Source organism: Aotus nancymaae, unplaced genomic scaffold (assembly GCF_030222135.1).
Source record: "Aotus nancymaae isolate 86718 unplaced genomic scaffold, 86718_ANA_hifiasm-v0.15.2.pri h1tg000006l, whole genome shotgun sequence".
NCBI lineage: Eukaryota > Metazoa > Chordata > Mammalia > Primates > Aotidae > Aotus > Aotus nancymaae.
The window spans coordinates 61,983,415-62,003,644 of record NW_026988417.1 but is presented as its reverse complement, the minus strand read 5'-3'; the positions used below and the strand labels follow the sequence as shown (position 1 = coordinate 62,003,644).

Sequence of the window (20,230 nt, the reverse complement as noted above, 5' to 3'; positions counted from 1 at the left end):
GTTCACCTTGATCTTTCACATTAAGTATCTCAGGGACAAAATTTGACATACGTCTAAACCTATGACGTTTCTATCTAAAGAAGGCAGAAATAAAACAGGACTTTATATTCGGCTACAATAAAATATCAGATGCACCAGAGACACAAGTCTTGAAGCTCCATCCTGGGGAAATATGGCAAACAGTGCCTCTCCCGAACAGAATCAAAATCACTGTTTGGCCATCAATGACAGCATCCCACTGATGCAGGGCAACCTCCCCACTCTCACCTTGTCTGGAAAGATCCGAGTGACAGTTACTTTCTTCCTTTTTCTACTCTCTACAACCTTTAATGCTTCTTTCCTGTTGAAACTTCAGAAGTGGACACAGAAGAAAGAGAAAGGGAAAAAACTCTCAAGAATGAAGCTGCTCTTAAAACATCTGACCTTAGCCAATCTGTTGGAGACTCTGATTGTCATGCCACTGGATGGAATGTGGAACATTACAGTCCAATGGTATGCTGGAGAGTTCTTCTGCAAAGTCCTCAGTTATCTAAAGCTTTTCTCCATGTATGCCCCAGCCTTCATGATGGTGGTGATCAGCCTGGACCGCTTCCTGGCTATCACGAGGCCCCTAGCTTTGAAAAGCAACAGAAAGCTTGGACAGTCCATGGTTGGCCTGGCCTGGATCCTCAGTAGTGTCTTTGCGGGACCACAGGTAAGCCATTATACATAAACTTATTAGGATATGGCAATCATAGATTTCCTATCTAAATTTGATTTAAGGTTTTATCAAAGGAAGTAATGTATTACCTTTAAGAGCTTGGGCACTGGAAGTCAGAGAGTGAAGTTTAATTCTGGCTCTCTGTTCTGTTACTTTGAGTGAATTTCTTAACCTCTCTGGTTTCAGTCCTTTAGGCTAATGCTTACCTAATACTGCTTTTGTGATGAATAAATTAATAAAGTGGCTCACATAATCTCTAGTATGTAGCAAATGCTTCCCCCAAAAATTGCTACTCTCAAAATTGACCTTATCTCCATTCTATTCTTTTATTTATTTTTCTTTTTGCTCTGGTTGACATGGCTTTAATGTTTACTTAAGATAATCTTTAGGAATTATGAAATTTGCCTAGGTAGAAAATACTTATAATGTTTCCTATTTGGAGTTTCTTGAGTGGAAATTTTAAGAATTCTGTCACTGCAGCTTAGAGAGAATTATTCTTTATTAGTATGTTGTTCTGCAGTTTGTAGCTAAATGTGGCTGAATATAGAAGAAAAGCAAGAAATCTTGGACATTTGGAAATCCAAATATTTCCCAAAGTTAGTTTGAGTTTTGCTGGAGGCAGTTTATTGAGAAAGCCATATGACGGACAGGGTAGGCACAGGGCTTCCCCACGGAGGGCAGTCATCTTTCCAGATTGCCTTCATCAGAGGCAGCCCGGTTAACTGACCTGCTGAACTTGCCATTTCAGCAATTAGATCCCTAAAGAAAATGACAAATTCTTGAAAATAAAGACTCTTAATAGCAGATGAACAAGTTTTCTCTTGCATGTAAATGTACTACATGATAAACCCAGGAGACAAGGATGTGTCAAGAAATAAGTCAGAATTAACTAGGATCTTCCAAAACTTGCCTCTGAAAATGGAAATTTATCTAGACTTTTTTAACTGACCAGATGGTTATAAAACAAAAAAACTGCCATGCAGAATTCACTATATAGTACAAGACACTAGAAAGCTGGATAATTGTATAATCCCACCAATTTTTCACTTTAATATTTCTTTTGAATATGTGAAAGAGGAATGGGAAAAACTAAAATCTTTCATTTTCTGAAGAAAAATATGTGATTTCTTTCACAGTGATGGAATATACAAGAATAAGTTTAGCAAATATATCACCTGAAATGAGGTGATTTAGCTAAGGCTTATGCTCTTAAAATTTTCCATTCTTTCTTTCCACTTTTGTGCCTATGTTCCCAGCTACTCAGGAGGTTTAGGTGGGAGGATCACTTGAGCCCAGGAGTTCGAGACCAGACTGGGCAATATAGGGAGGCCCCATATCAACTAATAATAATAATAATAATAATAATAATAATAATACCAGTCATGATGGCACGCACCTGTGGTCTCAGCTACTCAGGAGGCTGAGGTGGAAGAATCGCTAGCCTGGGAGGCAGACTTGCAGAGAGTCATGCTGCACTCCAATATTGGTGACAGAATGATACCCTGTCTCAAAAAAGAAAAAAAAAATGTTGGGGAAAATTTATATAGGCCCACATGGAGTGGAGTAAAACAAAGAATTTTTTCAAATCATCTGGCAATGAAGTGATCAAGTTGGGGGCTAGGGTGGTATCAAAGAGAATTGATAGTCAAAGAGACACTTCAAACAAAAACCAAAACTTGACAACAAATTGGATTGAAAAAGTTAATAATAGAGCAGGGGAAAATAAAGTGCCAATTTTTTTGGCCAAGGAGTTTAAACAGTAAATCCATTGAAATGATCTAGTTGAGAAGGGGAGTGTTTGTTTTTCTGCCTATTTGTTTGTTAGAAGGGAGAGGAAAGGCAGGCTATGAGAAGTAAAATAATTTGCTTTAGGACATGGCGGTTGGCAATATAAGATCTTTGTGTAAGTACAACTATGTGGAAAGTATTTGAGATGCTGATGTAGATTAAAACCCAAAAAGAAGTAGAAATAATTCTATTTGTGATAGTAACTGAAGGACAAACTAACAATTTGATTATTCTTAAAAGAAGTCTCCCAGAAGCTACAAATAAAATATTGCTTTATTAATCCAGTTCTTTTCATCTAAGTATATAGTAGCAATGATAGAAAGGTAATGCCAAATATTTATCTAACTTGATGCAGCAAAAATAAAATAGGAACTTAACTTTGAATTGTTTAGGAATTTCATGTAATAGTCTGACCTCAAATATATTACTAGAGAGATGTACGTGAATATGAGCCACAGAAAATGATGTTATTTCATTTTGTAAAACACATGACTCATCCTTTCTTTCAACAACACTTTAAAGCACTTTACTAAAGTTTCCTGAATAACCTCACATAAGTATAATGTTATTTGATATTTGCATTAACTCTTTGAGGTAAATAGGAGCTGTGTTATTATCCCTATTTCACATATAAGAGAGCTAAGGTCTAAATTTTTGAAGGCAATGGTATTCAAATCCTTTTGCAATAATCCAAAGTAAGAATTACATACTGCATTGAGAACTTGTTTGTGACTCTGTCTCTCTTTCTCTCACACGCATAAAAATTTTGATGAAATAAATACTCTATTCTGTTACATTTCATTTTTTAATGTTGATTACAACTCACTGCTGAGCATATCCTGCAGTTCAGAAAGCACTGATTTAAAAGTATTCATTGACATTCTCAATGTCACTTGCTCTGTTGGACTCACGTTATCTTATTCTTTTCCTTTATTATGGCTCTCTGCAATCTCTCTGAATAAAAGAGTTTTCAATCCCATAACTAATGTTACATATATTTGATGAGGAATATGAGAGAGAAAGAGGGCTTTTTATTTCTAGACTGTGATGCATGATGAGTGTGTCTCACACTTCACCATGCTCTGTGGATAAGCCCATTGACAAAGGTACATCCTATTGTACCTAATTTACATTAAAAGGGTAACTTTAATTTTCATCTTTTGGTGCACATACTAATTTTCTATTACTTGAGCATTTCATACCTCAGTTGGAAAAAAAAATTAACAAACATGTCACCACTCAGACCTGGGGATCTGAGAATTTATGACATTTTGCCTCAGCTTAGAATGACCAAATTGCAAATTGGCCTCCTAGATTTTCAACTTTCTTCATTATTAACCTGAGGAAGCTATGTTCTGTGATAGTTAGGGGATGCATTCTCAGAAGTTTCAGCATAGTGTGGCATAGAAACTTTCAAACTTTATGCTAGTAACAGAATTCTTTTTCAAAAATTTTATATCACAATGTACCCAATAAATATGTACAATTATTATATGTCTATTAAAAATTTTTAAATAAAATACAGTACAAAAATTCCTGTACATAAGTGGAGCTGCTCTGGCTAAAATAGAGGTAAGGGTAGACCAGCCCTCCACTTCATTATTCACCAGCTCCCAGTCACAGTTACTAAAGACCTCACATCTTCTTGCAACAAAGCTCAAAAGCCAATGGGATAGTAAAAATGGCATGAGTATGAGATTCAAATTGAGGTGGGTACAAATTTCAGTAATACCTCCTACCAGCTATGTGACTGTGAGCAAATTATTTACATTTAAAAGAGTAACTGTAAAGAATAAATTATACAATGCATAAAATCATCTAAGACTTTACACCTTAATTTTAAATACTGATTTAATTTTATTTTTCTTCTTTTCCTTTCTTCCTAAGCCCATCCTTTTTTCTTTCCTTCATAAAAAAGTTTTTGAAGTCAGGAAAGAAAAAGTACAGAAATAGTATGAAATGCATAGTTCTTTAAGAAAGAGCAAAAATGAATGCTTACATAAAAGTGGATTATTTCAAATTTTTCAAAATTACAGCATGAATTCAGACTGATTAGTAAAGTTGGCCAAACTACTCCCTGGTCACAAAACTATCATACTCACTCTGCAAACTATACATGCCAGAGTACAGTAATTGAAGTCCTGAAGTTATCATTTATAAATGTGGGGAAATAGCAAAGGGGAGGGGAAGAGAAGTGAGGGGAAGGAAAAGGAGGGAGAGAGGAGGGGAGGGGAGGGGAGGAGAGAGGAGGGGAGGGGAGAGAGAGAGGAGGTGAGGGAGAGAAGGGAAGGGGAGGGAGAGAAGGGAAGGGGAGGGAGAGAAGGGAAGGGGAGGGAGAGAAGGGAAGGGGAGGAAAGAGGAAGAAAGGTAGGAAAGAAAAACAAAAGAGGGAAGGAGGAAAAGAAAAAGGAATAAACATGCTCTGGGATATCTTTGGCTAATTTAAATTGAAGACAAGACATTTCCTAAATTATATTGTCCATATCTAATTAAAAATCACATGGCTTCTAATAAGAGTCATTTAATACCACAAGAATTCCAGAATAGCTGATTTTCTGCAGAAAGAGTTCATAGTTTATCTGTGTTAAGCTTATCACTAGCTTACATGTGCTAATATAGAGCATTACATGTTGACAGCTTTTAAATTCTATGGTTAACCCAGGCCTGCGGGCAAGAAATATGAGCCACTCCTTAGTTTTTGGTGTAAAGATGTGTCCTCTGAAGATGTGTGGAGGCTTGCCTTAACACACAGAGTATTTGCTGATATAAATTTGGCACTACTGAACTTGGCAAACAGTTTAAATTCAATAAATATTATCACACAGGTACAATATGCCAAACATAGTAGTGTGCTACTAGCAGAAATCACAACAGCAATAATGTTGATGATGATAAATAATACTTGAGGACATAAATATGTGCCAGGAATTTTGCTAAAAGCTTTTACTTGCTAGGTTTACAGACCAGGCAGTGAATGAATGAATGAATGAATGAGGTTTTACATGCAATATTTCATACAATGCTTCTAACAATCACAAAAATTATGTACAATCATTATCCTTATTTTACACATGAAGAAACTAAACCTACAATATTATATAACATGCCCAAGATTACTGTCTAATAAGTGGAAATGTTGGTATATCAGCATAACTAGTTATCCTTATATGGTCATATTCATAGCCAGATCTTTTAACTGCTACACTCTACCCAGCTGTGCACACTGAACACTGCAATATTGTCTATTTCCTTTTTACATGTAGGAGGCTGGGGAAGAAAAAGGCAGAAAAAGCTTGAAGTGAAAACTGATGGTTAAAAGACATCAAGAAAAAAATATATATGATACACATATATAAATGCATATGGATACACATAAAAATTGTGTGCCTCAATTTTTAATTGTAATAATGGTTCAGATTTATACAGTGCTGTGTGCCAGGCACTATTTCAGGTACTTTTCATGTATTAACTCATTTATTGTCATGACAGGCTTTAGAGGTAGATATTACTATTTTCTCCATTTATGTAGATGAGGAAACTGAAGCACACATCTGAAGATAATTATCTTTGAACAACACTAGTTAAGGGTGTAATTAGTGTGCATAAGGTGAGTGTTAAAGATAATATTCTAAGAAGAAATGAACAACTGCAATTGGCTGTGAAAAATGAAAATAGAATGTTCTTGTTTATGGCAAAATAAAGCAAACACTGATAAGAACCAGGGCCAGGGATAAGAGAGGAGAAACATACTGAAATTAAAGAAATATAATCCAAGGACAAATGAACAACTAAAAGTAAAGTGGATCTCTATATTAATCACTGAAATGAACACAGCCTTGGAGCACAGAATAAACTGAACTAAGACAACAGCAAGTTAATTTTATGGCCAAGTAAGCATCTTAATTTGTATACACTTTATTATACCTTTCTTAAAATTTATCGATCTATATTGTATTACCTGTGTCACATACATTTTATATCTCCACTACCAAATATTAAATTCCCTGAGTGAAGGATATAACTGCTTTATTTTTTATGACAGACAGAATCTGGTATAGTTAGTTTTACCAAAGAGCTGCTTAAAAAATAAGTATGTGTCAAATAATGATAACTATTAACTCAGTCATAGTACTATGTTTCAAAGTCATTGCTAATTGAAAGTTTCATCATTATGGCTTTATATATATATATATATTTAATTATAAATATTTTGCTACTTACAAATGAACCAATTTGAACCACACACAACCCATCTTTTTAGAATCTTATAGAACTCAGCAAACAGAAAGGCCAAGTAATGCCTGAGAGGCCTGAGCAAGAAATATGGACAAACACAGAAGAAAACACTGTTTTTCAAATCTTTTCATCTCTTCTCAAAGCTGGCATGCAATAACGTTATACCTGTAGCAAGAACTACTATCAAACTCCACTCATTGGGCCAGAGACCCTTGTGGTGTTAGCGAAAATCTTGCCTCTCATCATGCAGCATAAACATACTACCTATGCTTGTGAGTTCATCAGCCAGTCGGTGACATCATTATGTCTTTAAAACACGAAATATTAAGGCATAAATGTGGCCCAGGGCAGAGAATAAAGTAAAACTCGGGTCATCTGGTTCCAAATCCAACTGGGACGGTGCAGAGAGAAGTAGCTAAGACCTTAAAGAAGTACAACATTCTGGGGTTCCATGTGAAGTAACCCTTCCAAAGACTTTAACTCACAGCATCTGTTGGATCTAATTCAAAGCTGAACTTTAAATAAGGTCAGGTTACAAAGAATTATAGAAAACTGAAAGAGTCACTTTGCAATAGGGAAAAAAAAGTCTGAATCATAAGATAAAATGAGCTGAATGCACTTGTTGGGGTTTCTTGACTAGAGAGTGATAGTAAAATTATTAGACGCCCTCTAGTGGATCAATTTAAAATTATTTTTTTCCCTTGATAAAAAAAGATCTGAAACTGAAAATCGGCTTTTTAACTTATTTAACAGGGCCAGGGTTCTTTCTCTTTTGAGGTGATGGAAGTGGGAGTGGAGTATGTCTTTTAAAATATATATATATATATAGTGTTTTCTTGAAAATATTTTATAGTATTTTTTGTTAGTAGCGTAGAAAAAAATCTTGTTTCTTAATATTGTAATTAAAATTAAAATTTCCTAATTCAATCAAAAACTTAAAAAATAATAAAATTCGACATTTTCTTAAAAATAAAAAATATTGTAACATTTTTGTTCGAATTTACTTGCTATAATTTAAAAATGCATACACTCTCTTATTTTATGTTTCACAATAAAATGAAACTTCTCAGGGAAAAATCTTATAAATGACTAGGTAAGAAGTGTTTGCTGAATACAGAAAGAATTAATAAATGTCCACTAGAATTTTTTTTTAAAACTGCAATATTTTCTTAATTGTTGATTCAGTTTGTGTTTTTAAAAGTTGTAGAATAAAGGCTTTTTAAAAATTATTTGACACTCAGAGAAAAGTTAAAAGAATCATACAGATTTCTTAAATACTTTCACCCAGATTTTCTCAAATATTAACATTTTACATTTGCTTATTTATTTTATCTTATGTACATTTTCCCAATTGCTTAAAAGTAAGTTGTAGACGTGATTTTTCTTTATCCCTCAATACTTCAATGTGTGTTGAAGGCCTGTCACACAGCCACAGTAATGAGTGTCAAAATAAGAAATCTAACATTGATACAATACCACTATTTAATTTGTATGTTCTATTCAGAGCTCATGAATTGTCCCAGTTTCATTTTTGCCCTTTTATATGTGTCGGATTCAGTTGCATACCTCTTTAGGATTATTTTAGCTGGAACCATTCTTCAGTCTTTCTTTGTGTTTCATGATATTGACATTTTTGGAGAGTGCAAACCAGTCATTTTGTAAAATGTCCCTCAGTTGGGGGACATTTCTGTCTAATGTTCCCTCAAGGTTAGATTCAGGTTATACACTTTAATAAAAAATACAAAATTAGTGATGCTAAGTTCTCAATGCATTATATAAGGAAATAGACATTGTAAATAGATCCTATTATTGGCAATGTTAACATATTTATCTAGATATTTCTCTTCTGTAAAGAGGAGAATATGAGGAATTATATTGTAAGGAATTATATTCCTTATTATGAATAAGTGTCCGGCAGGCTGATAGAGATTTTATAAATATCCTTTTCTCCTCAAACTTCCACCCATTATTTTTACCGGCTATTGATGATTCTTGCTGTAATCATTTATTATTAAAGTGATTACCAAATGTTAATCACTAATTCCATTATTCCTTTTCATTTATTAGTTGGCATTCTACATTATGGAAGAGATTTTTCTCACCCCCCCCATTTATTTATTGTTTTTGTTATTTTATAACTTTCATAAGCATAGGCTCATGGAGTTTTACTTTATTCAATAGTTTATCATTCTTTTAGATCAGTTTCTTTTTTGTATTTAATGTTTAAACTGCCCCAGATTTGGCTGGTGGAAGCTCTTTTCAGCTGGTTCCTGGGGTTTTTTGTTTGTTTGTTTGTTTGGCTTTTAATTGACATGTTTTACCATTCTTTGAGCAATTATCTCTTCATGTCTTTTGACCATTTTTTAAAATTTCATTTTAATAGGGTTTCTGTCTCTAAAACAAAATTTAAATATGTATTTTGAGGAATACATTCAAGTGCCAGGAACAGTTTTAGTTACTACAGATACAACCGTGAGCAAAAGCACTTGCAAAAAGTTTTAATTGCACTGGAAACTGAAAATACAAACAAGGTTTTAATACTTGAGAGAAAATTACTTTTCAAGGTTGAAATAATTTCAAAAAAATCCGAAATCTTACGATCTATTGACACTTACCCAAACATATTTTGTAAATGTTTACATGACTTTCCATAGAAATGTCAGAAGTATAATACTAAGGAGCTTAGAAATTGCTTTAGGTAACAACATGATAGAAGGCTAGCAGAGTACCAAAGAGAAAACTTTCAAATACCATTTGGAAAAAAGTAATGTAACGTTTTTATTTTCTCATACAGTTATATATCTTCAGAATGATTCATCTAGCAGACAGTTCTGGACAAACAAAAGTTTTCTCTCAATGTGTAACACACTGCAGTTTTCCACAATGGTGGCATCAAGCATTTTATAACTTTTTCACCTTCAGCTGCCTCTTCATCATCCCTCTTCTCATCATGCTGATCTGCAATGCAAAAATCATCTTCACCCTAACACAGGTTCTTCATCAGGACCCCCACAGTATGTATTCCTTAGATTTAGTGTAATTTGTGGGCAGTTTTTAAACAGCAATACTCAAAACAGAATGGCACAAACTGTGCACATATTCTTCAAGGCAGTTTAGATATATTAGCTCATTTAATATTCACAATCACCCTATGAGGTAATATTTTTATTATGTTTTTATCAGTCTCATTTTACAGATGAGGTAACTTAATATCTTCTGATGTTCTACATTTGCACCATGAAATTAAAGAAGAAATAATGATTATTTCATTAAAACCCAGGATAGACATTGGCAAATGGTTTCTGCTGTTCTGCAACTACAAATTGTGATATCTAGACTACAGCAAAGTACAACCTGCTAAATGCTATACAATAAACTAGCTCAAGTTAGCTGTTTCATTTTATATTCAAATCCCCTATATTTACACAACATAAACTACACACATTTGTGTGTGGTAATATGTGAAATATTATTGACAATGTAATTGATTATTTCATTGAAAACTTCACAGATGTGTTTGTACCTTTCTTGCTTTAGTAAAATGATAAATTCCCAAAAGTTAAAATTTGTAAATTTATGAAATAAACATTGTTATGTTGGCATGACACCCAAAATACATGTTATCAATGACATAGTGCATAAGTTATATCTGGTATAACTTAACAGGGAAATCATCTTAATTGTTATGGCATCAACAATCTCAGTAGATATTTTCAAAAGAAAATAATCACGGTGCCAGGCGCTGTGGTTCATGCCTGTGATCCCAGCACTTTGGGAGGCCGAGGCAGGTGGATCACAAGGTCAGGAGTTCAAGACCAGCCTGGCCAAGATGGTGAAAATCCATCTCTAGTAAAAATACAAAACTTAGTTGGGCACTCTGGCATGTGCCTGTAATCTCAGCTACTCGGGAAGCTGAGGCAGAAAATCGCTTGAACCTGGGAGGTAGAAGTTGCAGTGAGCCGAGATGGTGCCACTGCACTCCAGCCTGGGCAACAAAGTGAGACTCTGTCTCAAAAAAAACAAAAAACAAAAAACAAAAAACAAAAACAAAGAAAAGAATCATAGTGATGCTCTGTAATAAGTAATCGAGCAATTTCCACCTGGCAACACAAAATGGTATTTAATATTTCCCAAAAAAGTATACTGCAAAACCAATTTGCCTTCAAAATCTTATCTTAAGAGAATCTATTTTATAAGCGATATCTAAGAAGGGAACAGAGAAAATAGGAGGGTGAATCTTAAATAGGGGTTCATCTGAAGAAATATGAGCAGTACAGAAGCAAAAATACAAAAAAGCAGAGGCAGGAAGCAATAAATATTATGAACACATTTATTTATTTATTCTTTTATTTATTTGATTAATACACACTGACTACTCACTATTGCTGGAAACGGCACTAGGTGGGGATACTATGGTGAATAAGAAAAATCTAGTAAGTATCCTGCTTTCATGGAGACCACAGTATAGCAGAAAAATCATAAACAGTAAACAAATTATCAACTATGACAATGTTTCAAAAGAGGAAAAAGCATGACATGTTGTGGTTGTCTTGATATTTTTTCATTTTCAGTCACTGTACTAAGCCAAGATGCTTTTTTGAATTTTAAATTGATGTGTCATTTAATTGAGGATTAAATGAATAGTGTGTGAAAGGAGCAAAGCCTCTAGCAAGGCACGCAGTAAATGGTAATTAATTTTGTCTGCCAAAAATCCATAATCAGTCTGTATTTAATAAATTACTTATTTTAACACTTCTAGACAAAAAATAATTTCATAATATAAGACACCATGCATGGAAATGTTTTCCTCTATATGTCCACTCTTTGGTGACCAATTAATGAGAAGTTTTAAAATGACTATTTCTGAATAGCATTATCTGTTTCCCTCAAAAAAAGAAAATAGTGTGTCAAGAGTATTTCTTACTTAACAGAGAAGTTCTTATGAAATATAAGAACAGATTTTGAGCACTTCAAAATTGAAGCTTTGTACCTTTAAGAACTAAGTCCAAAATTTCAGGTAAGCAGTCTGACTGTTAAAAGTCAGCAATTCCATTAATTTCCAGCAAATTTCTTCACAAGTGTAACCTATGAACTTTAAAGGCTGTATATATATATAAAAAGTGAAATTATTTCAGATATCATAGAAAGCAGCAAACAGTTGAGATAGATAATTCGGGTTAGCACACTTTCATTCATACATACTTGCTATCCTTAGTGGCATAGATACTCAGGGAACATAATTTTGTTTTGAAGTCAGAATTCACAAAGCAAATAAAAACATAAAGTGGGGAAAGGACACCCTAGTCAACAAATGGTGCTGGGATAACTGGCTAGCCACATGCAGAAAAATGAAACTGGATTGTCATCTCTTACCCTATACAAAAAATCAACTCAAGATGGATCAAAGACTGAAATCTAAGCCCTGAACCATAAAGTTTCTTGAAGATAACATTGGAAAAACCCTTTGAGACATTGGCTTAGGCAAAGACTTCATAACCAAGAACCCAAAAGCAAATGCAACAAAAACAAAGATAAATATATGGGACTTAATTAAACAGAAAAGCTTCTGCACAGCAAAAGAAATAATCAGTAGAGTTAACAGACGACCCACAGAGTGGGAGAAAATCTTCACAATCTGTACATCTGACAAAGGATTAATATCCAGAATCTACAAAGAACTCAAACAAACCAGCAAAAAGAAAACAATCTCATCAAAAAGTAGGCAAAGGACATGAATAGATAATTCTCAAAAGAAGATATACAAATGGCCAAGAAGCGTAGGGGAAAATGCTCAATGTTACTAATTATCAGAGAAATGCAGATCAAAACTACAATGTGATACCACCTCACTCCTGCAAGAATGGCCATAATCAAAAAATTAAAAAATAATAGACGTTGGCAGGCATATGGTGAAAAGGGAACACTTTTATACTGTTGGTGGACGTGTTAACTAGTACAACCACCATGGAAAACAGTGTGGAGATTAGCAAGAACTAAAAGTAGATCTACCCTTTGATCCAGCAATCCCACTACTAAGTATCTACCCAGAGGAAAAGAAGTCATTATATGAAAAAGATACTTGCACATGAATGTTTATGGCAGCACAATTTGCAATTGCAAAAATATGAAACCAACCCAAATGCCCATCAATCAACGAGTGAATAAAAAAATGTGGGGTGTGTGTATGTATATATATATATAGAATAGAATATTACTCAACCATAAAAAGGAATGAAATAAGGGCATCCGCAGCAACCTAGATGGAATTGGAGACTATTATTCTAAGTGGAGTAACTCAGGAATGGAAAACCAAACATCATATGTTCTCAATCATATGTAGGAGCTAAGCTATGAGGACGTAGAGGCATAATAATGATACATTGGACTTTGGAAATTCAGGGGAAAGGGTGAGGAGTGGCAAGAGATAAAGGACTACACATTGGGTACAGTGTACACTGCTCAGGTGATGGGTGCGCCGAAATCTCAGAACTCACTGACGAAGAACTTATTCATGTAGCCCACCAGTCCCCCCAAAACATACTGAAATAAAATAATAATTTTTTTTAAAAAAAAGAATTCAACTGAGTTCAACCCCATCTACTCTCTTAAATGTATATGTTAAGAGTTTGAGTCTCCCATATTTCAAATCCACATTAGTTTGGCAGAAATAAGAGCACTATCATCTTCAATCTTTTCTATTCATTATTTGACATAGTGGAAAACTCTTATAAAAACATGCTTTTCAAACAAATTATTATTATTTAAAATGTTGGAAATTTTCTGATTAAGTTGAATTAGTGATGCTCTTTTCCTTTTTGTCCATTTTGGTTTTGTGAGAAAACTGATCTTTAAACACCTTCTCTTTTCTCTATCCAATAGAACTACAACTGAATCAGTCCAAGAACAATATACCAAGAGCACGGCTGAGGACTCTAAAAATGACGGTCGCATTTGCCACTTCATTTACTGTCTGCTGGACTCCCTACTATGTCCTAGGAATTTGGTATTGGTTTGATCCTGAAATGTTAAACAGGGTGTCAGATCCAGTAAATCATTTCTTCTTTCTCTTTGCTTTCTTAAACCCTTGCTTTGATCCACTTATCTATGGATATTTTTCTCTGTGATTGATAGACTACACAAGAAATCATACGAAGAAGGGCAAAGTAATGAATATCTTCATCTGGGAATGATTAACACAAATGTTCCAACATGTTTACATACAAACAAAGCAGGATTTACACTTAAGTTATTCTTATTCTTTTAGAAACTCCATTTTCAGAGCCTCAATTATTAAGGAAAAAACTTCAGGAAAAATACTAAAATATTTTCTCTTCATCATAAGCTTCTAAATTAATCTCTGCCTTTTCTGACCTCATATAATACATTATGTAGGTTTCTTACCACTTTCTCTTTGCATAACAGTGTACAAATATTTAAAACACATGCAGCCTAAGGCACAAGGATGCCAGAAAAACAAAGGTGAGAAACCACAACACAGTTCTAAAGTCAGCAGGCTTTGGTGAGTTTTTCTCCAAAAGAGGCATATTAGCAATTAGAGTCTTATGCTGTATAATACATAGAGCACAGAGTCCCTTGCCCATGAGATCAATTTTCCCTTCCGTTGTTAAAAAAACAAAAATGGATCTGTTTTCCTCTTTGGCTTCAAAAGCATTCTGACATTTGGAGGAGTCAGTAACCAACCCCACCAACCACTCCAGCAACCTGACAAGACTATGAGTAGTTCTCCTTCATCCCATTTAGGCGGTACAGGTTGTGAGGTGCCTCTATATAAACAGATATTTTAGAGGGGTTAAGATTTGAAAAGGGATTTGGAACATTCCTCTAGGCTGTAGAGTCTATGGAGTTTGTGGTAACTAACTGCCATAAAATAACAATGTTTTCAAATGCCATTAAGAAAATACCCATACTGAGTATGCTCTATGCATAATATGTCCTCTATTTTAATAATGTAAAGAATTTGTTGTCTGTCTCCTGATCTTACTAAATCCGTAATTCATAAATAACAGAAAAATTAAAACAAGATTAGCAAATGCACAAGCAAAAATATGCTTGATACATACAAAAAAGGAACTCTGGAGAGAAAACTACAGTTTCAGTCTGTACAGGTCAAAGAAGACAGAGTGTGTTGGGGAAGGAGGGAAGGATCTTGATGTAGGGTTTCTTAATCTACAGTCTAAGTACAACATTATATTTCCATGTAGCTTTTTTATTTTTGTTCTATTTGTATTATTTTATGCATTTAAAAAACACAATCTTGAGATGATAGACTAGACCACCACAGCAGCCCATGGCACAACTAACACCTACTGATATTCACTTTAAATTGTGTGGTTTCCAAAATATGTCTGCACATTTAATTCAGGCTTGTGTCTACCTCTTCCATGAAAAATGGGAAGGGATGAAAATAATGGGAGTATAATATCCATTTAATGTGAAAAACATGATGAGGGTCTTAACAGAAATTTAAACATTTAACATTTTTTAAATAGGTAAGATATCATTATATTAACATGAGCTATGTAGTGCCACACAAAAGATGAAATGTAATCTCTAAATACTCCAGGTGTGGTATTATGGAAAGTAAATTGCCAACTAACGGTAAGTGCTTTCTTTTTTTGATTTTCTCCTCTTATACTTCAGGTTTATAGTGTTGTGTTACTGGTTTTTTCATATCCTACCTTATTTTCCAATTCTGTCTCACTTGAACTGCCTCTGTGTACTCACCCTTTCATTCATAGCTTCTTTTTTACTAAACTCATACCTTTAATTGGTAAATTCATGGCCCAGTTCTACAGTTGAATTGGGCAAGGCTAAAAATCTGTAATGTGCTAAACTGCTCAAAATTGGCTTGTACTCATTCCAAGATTTTATAGTTCTTATAGATAACAGAGGGATGTAAATAAGTTAAAACAAAATCAATGTTCTCTAAGTCTCTATGATATACTAATTTCTAAACTGATAATTCTTCTGGATTTAAAGGCAAAAATAACACACTTGTACAGATACAATCTAAGGGCCTTATTACATGTGTTTAATGAATGTATCTCAGCTTGGTTCTTCTTGTGAGCTCATTATGGATCTCTCTGAGGTATTTCCTTGAGCATTTTTTTTTGACACATTAAATAAAGGGCTATTCAAAATCTTGACTCAGGGGTTCTTAACCTACAGTCCATGCAAAAAAAAAAAAAACTATATATCAATATATTTTTAAATTTTAGTCTTATATATTATTTTATGCATTTAAAAACACAATCCTGAGAGAGACAGACCAGACTGTCACAGCAGCTCATAGCACAAAAAAAGGTTAAGAATTCCTATTTGACTTTGAGTATTTATAAGGGAGTCTATTACAATAAAAATATAACAGAATGTATTAATCTGTTGATATGCAAACATAAAAATGTTAATATTGAAACAAGATTGCTTCAATATGCTTAATTATTGTTTTCAAACTAACGAACTCTCTTAAGGTTCAATATGTGATAAAAAACAGAAATAATTCAAGATTCATATTATGGTCCATAAGTTATAATGTACAATGTATAAATTATTATGTAATGTATAAACTAAAATTTATAGCTCCAAAGATAAATATGGCTTTGAAATTAAAGATATTCCACTCAACAGATAATATTTCATAATTGATATTATGATCATTTATGTCCTATTATAATAAATGGTGAGGACTCCTTGTAAAAAAGGAAATGTTCTACAGAGTGAATCTAATATATCAGATAGTTGAGATTCTATCTTGGTTTCTCTTCCTTTACTTAGCCTATAAAACTAGTTAAAAATTGAATTACTTTTAGCAATTCAGTTTAGTAAAGAAGTGACATTAATGACAATAAATTGAACAAAGTCTACATTAGTTCAAGTTAAGCCTATTCAACAGAAATATAGTAGCTAAAAAAATACTTTCAGAGAGGTACCACAAACATTCTCCACCAGGGAACATAGCATAAATGATTTAGAAATTTCCTGAAAGAGACCTTGTCTTAGAACTTAGGTGGTAGTCATAAAAAGATAATATTTTTAGATAGTTAAAATACTTCTAGAATTCCATCTGTTTTACCTGTGGTGTACTTTCCTACATTGAACCAATTCTTTGGGCTTCTTTAATTACTACACATTGTTCTCATATGAATAAAAAATATTTAAAAAGAAAAAACCATCAAATTCAATCTGATCTTGCTTATCATGTTTTAAGAGTATTAAGAATCAAGTTTAAAATAATTAGTCTAATTTTAAAAGTTATTTAACATATAAAATGTATGCATAGCAGCAATAGATAAACATATACAAAATGTGTTAATATAGTTATCTGCGTGATTTCTTAAAAATTTTCTTCCCTGTGAATTGCTGTAATTCCAAATTCCCAAAATGAATTCATATTGCATGTGTATTAAGAAAAAACACAATAAATGTTATATGTGTGTATGTTTGTCTGACTTTTATTTTATAAATCACTGTTTCTATCAGAAGACATTCTGCTGTAAGGAATAAAAATGTCAAACTAGAAGTGGCATTTTTCCATCTCACGTTATAGGATGTCCAGAGGTGGGCATGCAGAATCAGTTAATTCAGAGCTTTGACTCAGCTTCTTTGATTCTACTAGGCTTTTCTTTTCTGACTAGAAGTTGGCTGTCACCATTCTAGGGGTCAGAGGTAGAAAGAGTGACTTCTCATTATGGGTCTCTCTTTCCCATAACTCTCAGTACTTCCCCTTAAATTAGCCAGAACTGAGACACATGACTGACCCTAAACTAATCACTAGCAAAGAAGATTACCTGAACACTTTAAGGGAATAATTCATCTTGTGGGACAGGGCTCAATTTCCCTGAACACTTAGCAATCTGATAACTAAAAAAGAATTGAAGGCTTTTTTTTATTTTTTATTTTTGGAGTAGGAAGGAGGAAGAGAGAAAAAAAGATCTTTTTCTGACCTTTTGGGTCAGAAAACTGCAGTACCTGCCATAATCACCAATTAACTTTTCAAAATAAAATTTAGACTATATATGCTACAAATTTAAGTAGCACATAATTTAAATACAATGCATAAATACTAAATGCAGCTCTGAATACATAATAAATGACTGCATAATAAATGTAACTCTAAGGGAAAGGAACAGATTTTCATTATTTTTAATAAATTAAATCCAAGTCTTTTAAGCTCTAGTGGTTAGAATATTTATCTGATGTATAAGGGGTAGCTTCTGCCTAATTACTTACTTTCTTGGGAACTCTTGGCTCCTGTTTTTTTTCTTCACTTATTTGTTTGTTTTTATAACTAGTTCATTGGATAAGAAATGTTCATACATTTAAAAAATTCTGGCCATCACTTCAGATTCAGAGAATAATTGTCAAGTTAGTTGATAAATAAATGGCAACTTAAAATGGATTTTCTAAAAGCTCATGAAACTTAATTTCCAAGTTTCTCACTTATTTCAGCCAACTCCTGGGGCCCTGGAAAATACGTTTTCACATGGTCACGTTTTTATAAAATCCACACCAAAAAAGGATATTTTAATTGCAATTGGTTAAGACTATCTCCTTCCACTCTCACTTTTCCTCTGTCACCCTTCCCCTCAGATGAAGTGGTATTGGGATGACCATGTGTATTTTTGGTATCCAGCCAAGGAGAAGTTGAATTAAGAATATCTTTAGACTGACTCTGGAGGGATAGTATGTGGTTCTTGGTCACTTTCATGTTGAGCTAAGTCATTGCTAACCATTGCAAGAAACTTCCAGGCAAAATACTAGAAAAAATACCCACCATAGTGACTTATCTGGCATAGGGACAGGAAAGTGTAGGGCCAGAGGTTATATCATTATATGAATGTGTCTAGACATATGGTAACAGAACCATGTAAGTGATAAGGATGAAATAAGACACAAAATGTACAGAAGTTTCTCTGTGGAAAATTATTGCAAATGTACACCCAAAGGTAATTCCCAATATGACACACCCTTATGTAATCCCTATCTTTGAGCATTACTGGAACCTGTAACTTGCTTTCAATCATACTTTGCCTATGGCAAATTAATAAGATGTCATTCCTTGATCAGGTTACGTTATCAAGCAAAGGTGCTAGGATATCAGTCCTGTGATTACATTATATTAGACTATCTTAGCAAACTGAAGTGAGAAATTCACCCTTAAGTAAACAGCCATGTTGTAAATGCCTTTGCAGAGAACTATGCAGCAGAGAATTGTGGACAGCCTCTAGGACCTGAGGGTAGCCTCCAATGGACAGCCAGTAAGAAGCTAGGGCCTTCAATCGAACAGAGAAATAAATTCTTCCAGCATCCTGAAAAAGCCTGGAAGTGGTTTCTTCCTTAGTCAAACCTCAAGATAAGCACACAGTCTAGCAAGCCCCTTGATTATAGCCTGGTGAAACCCTGAGCAAAATATTCAGTTTGTACCTGGACTTCTTATCCATAAAAGCTGTGAGATAAACATGTATTGTTTTAAGACACGAAGTTTGTGGTGATTTGTTACGTTACAGAAAACTAATATGCTTAGCAGGAAAAGTGTAAGGAAAAGATTTGGTCTTTATCAAATCCTAGTCAAAATGGAAATTCTCTCTTTTCAGAAGTACACTGAACAATGCAGCAGTATATACAATTATGAACTCCCCTATATATTTTTCTTTTGGTTGGAAATGTACAAGATCTAATTTATGAGAATTCCTCTGCTTCTAGGACACAAAACCATAGCAGTACTAAAAACAGCAAGTACATCTTTTTTATGCATTGCAGTGTGTCAGATTTCATGCTAGGATGTCATTAGTGATAAACAGTTGTAAAACTGAAAGAAAGTTTTCAAAGTTATCAATATATAAAAAACATAAAATATTGCTATACTCAAATATAATCAAGTAGCATGCAGTTAAAATATTTTAGAAGAAAAAAAGCACTTTAGAGTTATGTCAAGCAGTTAATAATAAAATATTACATTATTTTTATAGATTTATGATGTTTGTGGTATTTTCAGTAAAATGTTTTAGTTTTTGTTGTTAGAGATAGGGTCTCGCCGTGTCACCCAGGTTGGAGTGGTGTGATCATAGTTCACTGCAACCTCCAATTCCTGGGCTCAAGCAATCCTCCTGCCTTAGCCTCCTAAGTAGCTGGGACTGCAGGCATGCACTACAATGCCTGGCTAATTTATTTTATTTTTATTCTTTAGTGAGATAGGGTCTCACTATGTTACCCAGGCTGGTCTCAAAACCCCTAGGCTCAAGCAATCCTCCTGCCTTAGCCTCCTAAATAGCTGGGACTGCAGGCGTGCACTCCTATGTCTGGATAACTTGTTTTATTTTTATTCTTGTAGAGACAGGGTCTCACTATGTTGCCCAGGCTGATCTCAAAACTCCTGGCCTCAAGCAATCCTCCCAACTCAGCCTCCCAGAGTACTGGGATTACAGGCATGGGCCACCTTGTCTAGCAAACTATTTCCTTTTATACCCACTTATAGAGAGCCTACCC

The 20,230-nt window shown here is 34.0% G+C and overlaps 1 protein-coding gene, 1 long non-coding RNA gene and 1 other non-coding gene across 4 annotated transcripts in view; 1 reads left to right on the top strand and 2 right to left on the bottom strand.

Annotated features, from left to right (window-relative positions):
- The window catches only part of LOC135269892 (uncharacterized), a 323,864-nt gene that overhangs the window by 277,237 nt on the left and 26,397 nt on the right, over positions 1 to 20,230 (bottom strand). The gene's annotated exons all lie outside the window — the stretch shown is intronic.
- On the top strand, positions 120 to 17,181 carry GNRHR (gonadotropin releasing hormone receptor). 2 transcript variants are annotated; one of them, XM_064364312.1, is made up of 3 exons: positions 120 to 694; positions 9,519 to 9,738; positions 13,604 to 17,181. In XM_064364312.1, the coding sequence occupies exons 1-3, from the start codon at positions 173 to 175 to the stop codon at positions 13,846 to 13,848; spliced, it is 987 nt and encodes a 328-aa protein (XP_064220382.1). In that variant the 5' UTR covers positions 120 to 172; the 3' UTR covers positions 13,849 to 17,181. The 2 variants fall into 2 exon arrangements, with proteins under 2 accessions (XP_064220382.1, XP_064220383.1); XM_064364313.1 differs by having other exon boundaries at positions 9,647 to 9,738; positions 13,604 to 16,913.
- Positions 6,888 to 7,047, bottom strand: LOC135272117 (small nucleolar RNA SNORA62/SNORA6 family). Its single transcript, XR_010340217.1, has one exon. It is a non-coding gene; the product is annotated as a small nucleolar RNA SNORA62/SNORA6 family (small nucleolar RNA).